Source organism: Xyrauchen texanus, chromosome 14, assembly GCF_025860055.1.
Source record: "Xyrauchen texanus isolate HMW12.3.18 chromosome 14, RBS_HiC_50CHRs, whole genome shotgun sequence".
In the NCBI taxonomy this organism is placed as follows: domain Eukaryota; kingdom Metazoa; phylum Chordata; class Actinopteri; order Cypriniformes; family Catostomidae; genus Xyrauchen; species Xyrauchen texanus.
The window spans coordinates 35,957,721-35,972,045 of NC_068289.1; the positions used below are offsets into that span (position 1 = coordinate 35,957,721).

The 14,325-nt window shown below is 36.0% G+C and overlaps 1 protein-coding gene across 1 annotated transcript in view; it reads left to right on the plus strand.

Moving 5' to 3' along the window:
- The window catches only part of snx4 (sorting nexin 4), a 29,192-nt gene extending 15,907 nt beyond the window's left edge, over positions 1-13,285 (plus strand). Inside the window, exons 5-14 of the mRNA XM_052142974.1 lie at positions 99-146; positions 2,486-2,541; positions 2,662-2,734; positions 2,863-2,924; positions 3,450-3,515; positions 6,049-6,138; positions 9,182-9,281; positions 9,929-10,074; positions 11,829-11,943; positions 12,089-13,285. Coding sequence (XP_051998934.1) covers positions 99-146; positions 2,486-2,541; positions 2,662-2,734; positions 2,863-2,924; positions 3,450-3,515; positions 6,049-6,138; positions 9,182-9,281; positions 9,929-10,074; positions 11,829-11,943; positions 12,089-12,136 — 804 coding nt within the window. The 3' untranslated portion in view covers positions 12,137-13,285. The remainder of the gene's footprint in view (positions 1-98; positions 147-2,485; positions 2,542-2,661; positions 2,735-2,862; positions 2,925-3,449; positions 3,516-6,048; positions 6,139-9,181; positions 9,282-9,928; positions 10,075-11,828; positions 11,944-12,088) is intronic.
- The last annotated feature ends 1,040 nt before the right edge of the window (positions 13,286-14,325 follow it).

Sequence of the window (14,325 nt, forward strand, 5' to 3'; positions counted from 1 at the left end):
TTGTTTGAACAGGATAAAACATTGTTTTTACTGGCATATCATGCTGATAATTCCCTTTCATTCAGTGTCAGAAATTGCATCCTTTCTCTGCCCCACAGGAAAATGGTTGGAAAGAAAATGTGTTTGAGACCGGATTTCAGGCAAAGGTATAACAGCACTTTCAAGTTCATTGGGTTCTTTTAATGTTTAAACCTCTACCAGCACCTCTCTAACTGTTGATATTTCACTTCTTACCATATCTTAATTAGCTGTGTTGATATGACACTGACTATGTTTAAATTTCAAATAAATACTGTTTGTTTTTTTTCTTAAGATAATAAAGGCAGCAAAGTGCTTGCAAGGCAGCAAAAGAAATGTTAAAGTTTTAGTTAAGCTGGAGTTTTAGGCTTTTGTGTTCAAACTACTCACCTTTCAGCTAAAGTCACCTTTTCTGAAGATAATTGGCTCAAAATTTTTAGTGAAATTTTCTAAATGTTAAACACTTGATTAAAATCACTTGAAAGGCTTACTTTAAACTTACAAATTAACAAAAATGCTCTAAATACGACAAAATGCTTTAAATACAACAAACAATTCAACATAAATTTTACATCTGGATGACCTGCTATGACATTCTCACTTTTTTCACCACTCATGAAAAATAAATAAATGGTTATAAATATGCAAAGAAGACCAGACCAACAATTCAAATTTGCGAATAGATGTAAGAATGACCAATATAACCCAGAATCATAACCCAGTGTGCAAATATTATGATGACGTTACATTTTGAATGTTGAACATTCTATCAGTGAATGTGCAACTTTATTTAAAACTACTTTATCCATCTGGTCTTTCATCACTTGCAGATATTTTATTAGATAGTCATTAAGTGTTCTATTCTGGTAAAAAAAAAAACTGCTTAACAGTTTTAACAAATTAATTAATTATTCATATTAAAAGAACGAACATGTCTGGGTTTGTTATATGTATGCTCAGGGAGTGTTTATACGCATGCAGGTCAGTTAAATAGCATCTGCTTTTCTGACTAGTGTCTGATATGGGCTACATTTAAATGATCATGTGAACATCCTAACCAAAAAATCAGATTTTGGGGATGGAGTTCGGCTGGCGCGCCCTTATTTCAGGAGTGGTGCTTGGAGATGGGGAGGGTGGCGGCCTTTGAAGAAGGGTCATTTGGAAGACTGGGGAAATTGAACTCATTTGTGGGAAATGGGGCGAATATCTGGCATTTCTGGGTGTGTGTGAGCGTGTGTGTGTGTGAGCGTGTATTTATCACTTTGTGGGGACCAAATGTCCCCATAAGGATAGTGAAACCCGAAATGTTTGACCTTGTGGGGACATTTTGTCGGTCCCCATGAGGAAAACAGCTTATAAATCATACTAAATTATGTTTTTTGAAAATGTAAAAATGCAGAAAGTTTTCTGTGAGGGTTAGGGGTAGGGTTAGGTTTAGGGGATAGAATATAAAGTTTGTACAGTATAAAAACCATTATGTCTATGGAAAGTCCTCATAAAACATGGAAACACTATGTGTGTGTGTGTGTGTGTGTGTGTGTGTGTGTGTGTGTGTCTATAATCTTGTATGACCACTGGGATGTTGTTGGGGGCCAGAGTGGGTTTGGGGAGGGGTAATAGTGGGGGTTCATTGTTCATTCTGTGTATATATATGTTTTGTTTTTCTGTGTTCAGTATGTGAAATAATAAAAAATTGTTAATCAGAAAAAAATCTGATATGAGCTAAAAAATAAAATCAGAGTCTGTACATTACAGCTGTAGTGTGTATCTTCTGTGTTGCTAGCACCAAAAAACTGAATTGCAGAAATAAATATTGTTTTCAAACAGCTTTCCCGAAAACTCATCACATCTGCGGTTGATCAAATAAACCGATAGTTCCATTCCCAAACTCACGCTATTGGTTGAGTCATTTTGTTATATCGGGCTGGATGGACTGTACAAACAAACATTGCACTACAGAGACAAAGTATTTATGGGTTTAAAACTAATCTACAAATGGCTTATAGTTGATTTAGCATATTAAGCTGGGATAGGAGAAAAAGATACACACTTCAGCTGTAAGTGGTTTGGGCTGAATTAATTGCAGAAGTTAATTAATTGGAGTTAGATGTCTTGAACAAACCCTAACCATAATATTTGAGGAATATCATTATCAATACAGTGATGCCTTGCAAGCATTGTTAAAAACTGTGTGAAGTGGCCGAATTGCTACTGCAGTGAGAAATCTGTTATTAGTGTTCTTTATGTAAACAAGCACAGGAAATCTGTTGGACCGGTCTGGATCAAACCCGAAAGAGCAGCAGTATTTTATGTTTGTCTATATTTTTGCCATATTGCAGTGTTTATCTGATCCCAGTAGTTTGAAATAGTTGTAAGGAGTGGCTCTAATTCCACTTTACTCCATCTGAATAAACAAAGCACAAACATGAATCTGTCCATCAACTTTTTGCTTGTGTCCTCTTTACAGGCCGATTCAAGATTAAAGGCTTTAAACGCCACATTCAGAGTGAAGAATCCAGACAAGTAAGTCATTTTTGAAGGCTGTATGAATACGAGTGTGTTGTCTTAAAGCAATGAAATGCATAAAGATATGGCTCTACTGTGAAACTAACCTTGAGCATTGTGTATATGTGTGTGTCACAGACGTTTTGCAGACATGAAACACTATGGAGATGACCTGCAGTCTGTTATTTCCCAGCTGCTGAGAGTTCGAGCAGTAAGTGTAAACAACCGAATGTGCAGCTCGACCTTTGTGACAAGTTCTCTCAGTCCAACAAAAACCTAATTTAAATGCACATGAAGTGTATTTACATTTACTAACAGGCTTCAACTCTTCTTATTTAGAGAGCAGCTGATCGCCTATATGGAGTCTACAAAGTGCATGGAAATTATGGCAGAGTCTTTAGGTGAAGTTTTCTTAAAGGAACAGTACACTCAAAAATGAAAATTCTGTCATATACTCACCCTCGTTTTTTTCTAAACCCATTTGACCTGCTGTCTTCTGTGGAAAACAAAAGGAGATGTTTTGCAGAATGTCCAAGCTGCTCTTTCCCATACAACAAAAGCAGATAGTGAACATCTGTTTGTCAAGCACCTTAAAGACACCATAAATCTACCATAAAAGTAGTATGCTTGTGTGCTATTTTGAATGTCTTCTGAAGCTATATGATGGCTTTGTGTGATCAATAGACCAAATTTAAGTTCTGTTGTACTGTAGTTTTATCTTGAGCAGGATAAGCATTTTTTTTTATTGTCGCTCAGCAGTCATCACAATATTGTGCCCTCATTTTGAAGGAGTCAGACATGTTTTATAAAGTTCTCTGTAAACTGTTATTGTGAAAAGCATTTTTAGGATAAATCAGTTCTTTTGTTATTGTGTAGCTGAGGTCTGCTGCAATGGCTCACTGTGACTCTTTGTTTGTTTTGGACAGTGAGTGGAGCGCCATTGAGAAAGAGATGGGAGATGGGCTGCAGAGCGCTGGCCATCACATGGATGCGTGAGTTCACCGCACACAAGAGTCTTAATTTTTTCAAGGCTGTTAGAATAAATCTCCCACTAGACCTCTCTCTCTATCAGAAGATACCCAAATGTCAGAGTTTTGTCTGATATCCTAAACCAGTCAACGCGAACGGCTTATGCTAACTCTGCAGTGCGGGAGAATAAGTGATGGTAAAAATGAGCAGAATTTAATCCAATAATCTTAGTTGCATGTTTCTCAATTATCAGTCTGACTTCGTCTGACCAGCTTAAATTCAACAATTGTTATACTGAGCAAAGACAATGCTTCGCAACATCGTCCCATGATGATGAAGACCTTGAAATATTTTTTTTTTTATTATCTCTAACTTGTGGTGACAATACAACACACAACATAACAGTAAAAAGGAATAGTAAAATCGAGTGCAAGAAACAATATGAAAATGTATATACTGTATAAAATAAATATTAAAAGAAAATAATAAAAAAGAAATAAAGAAACAACATAATTCAAGTACAAAACAGATGCATGTATAGTTTGCTGTCTTGGTGCCACACACACTTAATTTGCCTTTAAAAGCTAAAATTAGATCATTAGATCCTTCAAGGCTATTCACACATGTGTTCTTGCATGAAAAAAATTAACTTGACTCGACCAATAGAACAGAATGCAATTACCTTGAGTCTTTAATATGGAGTCCAAGTCAATCTCAAGTAAATTATTTTCCGAGTCTCTCTGACACCAGTGTTGGTTGTAATCCAATTACATAGTAACTGTTTACTGTAATTAATTACTTTTTAGTCAAAAGTAGTGTAATGCATTACATTTTAAATTCTTGTAATCAGATTACAGTTACTGACTTTCAGTTAATTTAATTACTTTAAAGTACATTATTTCTGTTATTTATGTACAAATACATGAATTATGGCCCTGTAATGAGTCATTGTGGAGAAATGTGAGGTGCTGAATGTAGGACTTGTGTGTAACCATGAACAAGAAAGAAATATAGACATTATTTTGAATTTGTTGAACAGAAAATTATTTTTAAATGAAGTAATTAGTAAAGTAATCTGATTAAAATTTTATAGGGAAATATTTGTAATTTGCAGTGGATTACTATTTTTAAGTAATTTACCCAATGCTGTCTGTCTGACACACAAACAGACACAGGCCATTTTATGAGCCATTCTCATGTACTCTTTATAGGATTAGTCTTAAGAGTTTATTGCAGCTGCTTTTGATTGTATTTCTCCTACTTGGACCGATCCTGTTACCCTTTGAAAGCTCATTGAGGGATCTGAAATATAGAGGTGCTGTATGATGCACCCCAGGACTCTCCTGTGATTCTACATGTGTTTGCTCCTGGTACTGAGCTGTAAAACACATTTGCCAGATTGATCTTAAACCTCTCCAATTTCCATTCAGGGGGTCCTCCTGTTACAAGTAGCCAAGAAGGTGAGCCCTTGGGAGGCTCAGGTTTTGATTTGGCTGGCAGACAGCTCCGCAAATCTCCAGGAGCCATGGCCAAAACGTTTAGCAGCGATTTTTTTCAACGATATGATGCATTAGTTTCGAGTCTTTAACCAGTCCCCTTTCGTTTCTTCACTGGTTTGCATTGCTGTCTTTTCTGATGGATTCCAGATTGCGGTACTCAGCAGAAAGGTCAAAGGTCAGAGCCCAATGCTTTGCCTGTCTGTCTCCACACTGAAAGAAACAACCTGTCCATCACTGGTCCACGTTTGACAGCTGTCAGACTGTTATGGATCATGTTGCTCACAAATTCCCCAAAATAACTCAAAATGCCCATTACTGGCTTGCTGTGGTCTTTCCATTAGTTCCTGCTGATTTAGAGTAAATAATACAAATAAAGTAATAATCTGTGACATTAGGGCAGTGTGGTATGACCGAAATCTGTTTATCATAGTAATGATATATCACAAAAATTGTTTATACAGTATTAAATGCTCATTTGGTAATGCCTGTTTTTGGATAATCCAGTGAAGTAAATACTTTTACAATGAAAGGTCATTTAATTCATTTATCTTTTTACTTGGAACATGATAGACGTATAACAAAAGATACAATTATTTGTAACAGATGAATAAGTCTGGCAAAACAGCTTCACATTATGTAACTAATATTATAAAACACACAGTTCTGACTCTAAAATCTGATTATAGGAGTTGATATTTGCATACCAGTGACCACATCAGCAAGTTACTCATTAACCATAACCAACAAAACTCTGTTGTACTTAAAAACACCCCTTATTATAACAAGTCCATCCTCATAGCTACGTATTTTTGGTACTCTATTCTGTATTTTCACATTGTTTCTTCATCACTCTCACATGTAAATAACGTGAAGCAGTCCTGCCCATTGAAAGTTGTGCAAATATATCCACGATATAGACAGAATAGCAAAATCGGTTATGTGGTATATGGTATAAAATAGTACCACCAATATTTGAGAAACTCTTTCAGAATGTGTAATCTTTCCTTCATACCTTTTGCACAGAAAGTGCACAATCAGGAATTTTTGTTTGTTACAGGTATGCTGCCTCTGTGGATGATATTCTGGAGGAAGAGGAGCATTATGCTGACCAGCTGAAGGAGTATCTTTTCTACGCAGACTCATTAAGGTAGAGCACACATGTTGCATTGCATGAATGTCCTCATCTTAAATGTGAACCATGGTGAGCCAAACACAAGCTGTTATAACAGAGAGGCTTGTGAGCTGTTAGAAATGTTTATAGCTCCTGTTCTTATTGCACTCTCCCTGAACTCTTGGGAGCTGATGGCCTCCACTGGCCGAATGAGTTCCACATGCAATATTACGTGCATTGTTAACACAATCCCCATCAGTGCCCAGGGGCCAGATTCACAAAGATATTCTTAAGAAAAAGAATGTTGTTTGGATAAATTATAAGGAGTTCGTAAGAATGTTCCTAAGTGCAATTCTTGAAAAATTCTTTAGAAGTTCTCATACATTTTATTAAGAACTTAATTCTTGATTCATAATTTTTTTTTCTTACAAATAAATTGACAGGCTTTGACATTGTTTGGTCATATTAGCCTGATCATTGGGATGCCACTTATACAACAAATTCAATACTATAACACTGGTAAATCGTAATGATAAATGTATCCATCTAGAGGTTATCCTAACTTTAAGATGTTATTTACGCCAATTTTTAAAATTTTGAATTCGTCAAGTAATTTTTATGAGGTCATGTGGCTTTTCACAACACGTTTCAAAGCAGCTTTACCGAAAATTATGCTTGAACAGAAAATTAAGCTGTAATATCTGTGATTGCAAATTGTGCCTTAAAATAAATATGTATATATTATTTGTATTTAGACCTCCAGTGAGCAAGCTTAATGTGACTGTGGCAAGGAACACAAAACTCCATAAGATGTTGGTTAAGGGAGAAAAGTAATTAAGTTAATTAACAGTTAAGTATCATTTTAATTACAGATCTGCTTCTGAGTCAAAACCCGGCAGCATCAAATCTGTATTAATGCATCATATCTAACAATAATTCAGGGAAGACTTGGAAACTACTGAAAATTTACTTTTTACCTCTAATAATGATTTCTTTCTAGCTGGGATAGCTGTGCATGTACAGTATATGTAGTAATTATACATGGTTGTTAAAAACGTCTTCATTCACATAATACAACATCCACAATGAACAATTAGGCAAAGAAATGTTTGATGCAGCAGTTTCCTTCTGGATCAAAGCATATGTTTTATTTTTTCATGCAACATGAAGTGGTGTAGTTCCACAAATATACTGTGATAAACCATTTGGACATTGGTTTCATGAAAAAATTATCGGAATGAAATTAACCGGTTATAACCATTACCAGCATATACAAAAAAAAAAATCACTCTGGAACATTTGAAAGTCACTTTGTACACGTTTTTTGGTTACATTCTACAAAAAAGATTCGGCTTTTCGTTCTTTGAACCATTTTTAGTTCCTGCTATTAATTAATGTATATGAGGCAGCGTGTCTGTTTTTGCAACTGGGGAGTTCCTCCTTGCACCCAACCCCCAGCTTTTCAGGGGCGGCTGTGGCTCAGGTGGTAGAGCGGGTCGGCCAGTAATCACAGGGTTGGCAGTTCGATTCCTGGCCCATGTGACTCCACTTGCCGAAGTGTCCTTGGGCAAGACACTGAACCCCAAGTTGCTCCCAATGGCAGGCTAGCAAAGTGTTTCCCAACCACTGTGCCATGGCACACTATGCCGTGAAAGATTGTCAGGTGTGCTGTGGAAAATTCCACAAAATATATAAATGTATGAAAAAAAAAAAAAAAAAAATTATAATAATTTCAGGGATCTAAACTCCTCACCTTTCAGAGAAATTCACAGTTTTTAAACCATATTCGTCACTGTGATTGTTCAGAGCAATGATTAATGTGCAAAAGTGACTGATATTTATACGCATTAAGGGTCTTTCACATGACTTGGGTCAGCGCTGCAGAATACATTGAAGTCTATGAAATGACTTTACGCCAAAGTGTTACACCAAACACACACACGTTTTTGCTTCACCAATAATGTCTTTGAGAGTATTAAGCAACAAGAAATATTTAAAAACTGTCCAAATTTGTGAAGAGACATTGAATGTCTCATAATTTATTTTAATTAAATATAGTTTACGAATATCAGAGACCCCAGTTATTGAACCAATTTAAATTCACCAAGAACACGATTAGACCTAAACCTAAATGAGTCCTTTTATTACTTTCTGCTATCAAAGCAACTGCAAGCTTTTTTCTCTCTTCCAAATACATGTTTTGAATTTATTTAGTCCTATAAAGTGTACCGTGGCAGAAAATGTGTGTGTGTGTGTGTGTGTGTGTGTGTGTGTGTGTGTGTGTGTGTGTGAGAGATTTGGGAATGGGCAGGCTAGCGCCTTGCATGGCAGCTCTGCTGTGTCATTGGTGTGTGTGATTGGGTGAATGGGACACAGTGTAAAGCGCTTTGGTAACCGCTAAGATCAAAAAAAGGCACTATATAAGTGCAGACCATTTTTGTTTTTATTACATTCAAAAGTACTTTTTGTTTTTTAATCGTTTATTACAAACCCTATTTTGAATGCATAACCCTGCATGTTGTTGCTGTATAAATTAACACCAAGTCATGAATTACATATTTAAATGTAACAAACCTTTAGAGCACATAACACACCACCAGTGAATAGCAGTGACACAAAGATGTACACTGCTGTTCAAATGTCACTTACTCATTTTATCATCTTCAAAGTACTCACCCTTTGCCTACAATTTGCAGAAATGTACTTTTGTAAGTTTCTCAACCGTATTGAAGGAGATCTCATCTGTGCTGGGCAGATATTGGCTGCTTTCTTTATTATTCTGTCCAAGTCATCCATTTCAAAAACATTTATTTTTTATAAAACAAATTCAGATCAAAATATTTTTAGATCATGAGAAACATTTTGGTCAAGTGACCCCAAACTTTTGAATGGCAGTGTAGATGCTCTGAAAGTGATTCATGGCTCATAAATCTCAATCTTTTGAGAAGTGTTTCTCTTGTCATAAGTTGCCATATTTAGCCATTTATCTTCTCTTTGTATAATATCATTTGAAATAAAGCTATCCTTGATTATTATATTTAGTTGATTTTTGTGTATTTTGTGGTTTGTGTCTTCACAGGGCAGTGTGTAAGAAGCATGAGCTCACACAATATGAACTGGAGATGACTGCCCAGGATCTGACTTCTAAGAAACAGCAGCGGGAGGAACTCGCCACTGGGGTCAGTGTCCACCCAGATACCACTCACAGATAGGAGAACTCGCATCACTCCTCTTACTTCTGGAATGGGGGACTTTTCAACAGGACTTTAATAGTTCAGCCAAAATTTTTAATTCTGGGCTAATTTACTCATGCTGAAAGTAATATGGGATTTTACTTTCAAAAGGATTTGTTAGGCATAATATTAGCCTCAACATTGAGTCACCATTTACCATCATTGCACCTTTTTTCTATACAATGAAAGTTTATGCTGACCAAGGCTCTCAGTCCCTAACATTCTGCCTAACATACAGTATCCTTTAATGTTCCACTGAAGAAAGTAAGTAATATGGGTTTGGAACAACATAAGGGGTTGAGAAAACATTCTGAACTACTCCATAACTCCTTTTTTTAACAACTCAGGCTTGCACAACAAAGCTTGAGAATTTTTAAAGATGTGCCTATTCTGACAAAATTATGGGGCTTGTAGTATGTGTGAATGAAGTCCTTAGATATAAGCCATTCTGACCCGATTGGCTGACACCACTACACAAGGCCTACTTGGCCAAAGAAATGGGAGAAAAAGGTTTGACTTCTTTCTGCTGTGCAAATAAACATGGGTGGCTTACTCCAAACGGTGGGTGTCATGACTTTTCTTTTTCTGTATAGACTGTACGGACCTTCTCTCTGAAGGGGATGACCAGTAAGCTGTTTGGACAGGAGACTACAGAGCAGAGAGAAGCCAAGCTGAAAATGCTGGAGACACAGATCGAGGAAGGAGAAGAACTGGTCAAAGAAAGAAATGCAGAATGCGAGTAAGTAGTGCACTCTTCCCACCACATTGAAAAAATAAAATAAAAATCAGTTCACAGCACGCACCAAATTTTTGTGCTGAACGCCATTTGCATGTCGCAATTCCAAATCTTGTAGGACTGTTCTGAGTGCAAGTTTGTGGATGATGCAGCAGGCTACCAAGATCTGGCATGCTTTACTGGGACTGTAGGGCCACTGTAGATCTCTCCACCGCTATGACCCAGGCACCAAAATCGGCTCATTAAAGCGCTCAACTACTGTACACTGCCTGGTTCATTACTGCCATTATCAATAGAAAATATACACAAACATTTATTTTTATTAAAAGTCTGTTTACCGCCTGCTTTCCCTGTGTGGCAGTAGCGCAAAGCTTAAGGCAAATAAAGCTAATTTCTTTGAATAAAGCGGAACCTATAATAAGCCTAATTTGCATGGAAAGGAGAGATGTTTGCACTGAAAAGAATGACATTGACTTTAATTTAGTGCTGTCATTTTATTAAAATATTTAATTAAGAATGCTTTTATTTCCTTTTTGGGGGAAATACTATTTATTTTCTTCCCAGTTTGGAATACCCAATTCCCAATGTGCTCTAAGTCCTCGTGGTGGTTTAGTGACTCAATCCGGGTGGCGGATGACGAATTTCTGTTGCCTCCGAATCTGAGACAGTCAATCCGCGCATCTTATCACGTGGCTCGTTGAGCATGTTACCACGGAGACTTAAGTGCATGTTGAGGCTTCACACTATTCTCCGCGGCATCCACGCACAACTCGCCACGTGCCCCACCAAGAGCGAGAACCACATTATAGCGACCACGAGGAGGTTAAACCAACGTGACTCTACCCACCCTAGCAACCGGGCCATTTGGTTGCTTAGAAAGCCTGACTGGATTCACCCAGTACACCCTGGATTCAAACTTGTGACTCCAGGTGTGGTAGTCAGCGTCTTTACTTGCTGAGCTACCCAGGCCCCAACAATATTGTTTATTAACATTTTCCAAACAAAGCTTAACATAGTATAAAGATAAAAATACACAAAAATAGCATCAATTCAAGTAACATTAAATGTTTCCATGAGAGGTTGAATATATAAAAAAATAGTTTCTATAGGTTGAGTTTTCATTGACTTGGGCAATAAATCTCTTAAACCCTCAGCCTCCACAATATCAGCTGGCAGGATGTGACTTTCCACTTGATATCATGGTCAAGTCAAAGTTGAGTTCTGAGTGGTATGTCGACAGACCATTCACGGGAGAACAAGCTAGTCTACCACCGTGATCCTTTATTAGTACCAATTACCATATGTTTGGCTTTTAGTTGCCAGTTAAGACTTAAGACAAGCTGCAAAGTACTTTATTTTTGTCACAAGTCCCATTTGTTTTTATTTTGTAAGAGTTCCTTTCCTAATCACTTGATCAGACACAGAATCGCTGTTGTGTTTGTTTGTGGTGTGTACGTCAGTTAAATGACCCGGGACACATTGTTAAGGCCCTATTCCAGCCAGTGTTCAGAACTCGCACAGAGCTGAATAACATGTCAGTGCAATAAAAATAGAATGCAATAGAAATGTACACGTTAAACGTGTTAATTTTGTCAGCTCTACTTTAAATACTCACAGAGCAACATTATTTCCGTGCATTCAGCACCTGGTTAAACTGAATTCCTGGTGGTTAGTGAATAAGATGCTCGTTTTTGTTTGAAAATTTAAGAATTGTATTCATTTAAAAAACTTTTTAAAATCTTTGTGTCTTTTTGTAGAGAGTTTGTGAAGAGTGCATGGGTGGATGTTGAGATGTTCAAAGAGCAGAAGGACCGTGATCTAAGAGAGGCTCTCATAAGTTATGCTATCATGCAGATCAGCATGTGCAAAAAGGTGAGCAACAGTTATGTCATTACAAAGAAAGCACGACACCATATCTATGTCAAGTCTTTTTCTCTGTGACCTGACCTGATTTAAAGTTCAATAGAAAAGAAACCGATTTATAACATGTTAAAACACAAGCATGTTGGGTTTTAAGGGAATTCAAGTGTGGAACAACGCTAAAGAGTGCTTCAGTAAGATGTGAAGGTCCAGCCATGACACCACAACACCAGGAGGCCTTGGCGACGTCGATCCAGAGAAGCACACACTCCTAGAAACTGACCTGGGGGACTGAAGTCTTCCTCACAATTACTAAACTTTTCTCAACCTCTTGAACCAGAAGCTCAGAATATCAATAATATAATAATATTGACACATAATATTCAGAGACAAAATGATTGATTAATGAATTAATGAATAGGGTGCTGTTTTATTTATGGTTGCTTCACAAAAGTTGTGAGGGAAATTGAAGATTAAGAACTCTTCAGAAACACACAAAAAAGGACTTTATTATAATTATTCCTGGTTACTCTGAAACTATGTAATGTCTTTTTCTTTTTTGATGATCTCTATATCTTTTGATGCCAATATTTGTGCTAAAATTTTTCCTTTTATATCATCTATTAACTTTTCACCTCTCGGGTTCACCAGAAAATAGTTTTAAACAATTAAAAAAAATGCTGAATCGAGGATTAAAATGATCAATACAAAATATGGGGTGGATTTTGGGAGAGAATAACATTTCACAGTGTATCCAGCAGTTCCATTTTAATCATACCCACACCCCTCCACATAGTAATGGTCTTGCACATCTGGAATTCATCCAGTTACTTTGGAACATATGAAATGATCTTTATCACTTGCACAGAGGACACCAAGAGGGAAGTAACTGGTCTAATTCACATCAACTAAATTTGCCCTTACGCTTACACCACAAACATAATCTTATCCCTGGTGTTCATCAGAACAAAATAGTCTGCCACTTCTCTGCACATTCAGATATAAAACACAAACTGTTTATAACCACTGACCCCTCCCTGTATAATTCAGTTTAGAAAAGTTAGTATGCTGTTTATGCCTTATTCGAGACCTTACTCTGCATATTTTCTTTGTTGCCACAGCTTCTTCTATGAATGCCATATTTGTGATGATGAGTGGGTGGGTCAATGTTTTCATAAATTTGGCTGAAGGAACACCGGAAAGGCAGAATATAATAATTTCCTCATTTTAGTGCTGCATGAGTATGTAATTCAGTCTGACCCCTGTTGTGGTTTATATTGGGGATGAGAGAACCATTTGTATATACTGTTAGAATCATTGCTGTTTAACACTAATAAATCCTGAAATTTCTAATACCATTATATTTTTGCCTTGTGTTTTAATATGCAGTGATGGTCATATGGTCTTCTAATCTGTCCCCTTAAAGTGTAAACTAACCATGTTTTTTTGGTTGTTCGTTTTGATAATTTGGGTTTTCCAAATATTATTCCACATATAAATGTACTGGGTTTGCGTTAGGGTTGTCACCTGTCAAGGATTTTTCTGGATCATATCAGTTTTTGGCTTAGTTTTCTAAAAAAAAAAATTCCATTCCGGGATGCAAAATGTCCAGGAATTTCAATATTTTCTCAACCTTTTCACACATATTAATTCTTGTTTATAAGCACACTATGCAAAGGAGGAGGATCAAAAATTTTCTTATAAGAGTCATAAAGTCTGATTAATTTTAGTGAACTGGTTTGTTCAGAAGATTTAGATTTTTCACTTTTGTGTAAACAAACCTACAATTTAGTCTACTTACTATAATGCTTTAATGTTCTGGAAACATGTATAAAAAAGGAAAGTATTTAGTTTTACTGTAAGATCTCTTAGGTTTATAATGCTCAACACTAAAACAAATTAAAAAAAAAAAGAAAGAAAAGATTTTTAACCTATTTTCACCAGATTACATTTTGTGATCTTTAATCAAATTAAATTAGTAAAACGAATTATTTGTAATGATATTGAAATGCATAATCTTGAAATGCATACTCTCAATCTGTAATATAATTTTTTAATAAATTTTCATGTACATTAATTTTCTTTGATTTAAATGTACGAATGCTTTTTTTAAATTTTTATTTATTTATTTTTATACATAAATGTATACATACATATTTATTAATGTTAAGCATGAACCATAAACTCAAGAAAACTCCTAAGGACCTGAATAAGAAAATAATTTTAAACCTGTACACACACACACACACACAACACACATTTCAATTTCATAACAAAATTCCATCAAATTGAATGAAGAAATCTTTAACATAATAAAATGACATTTTTATTTAACTTTGTAAATAATAACACTTCATTTTGATGGAATTTTGTTAGGAAACTGAAATGCGTTTT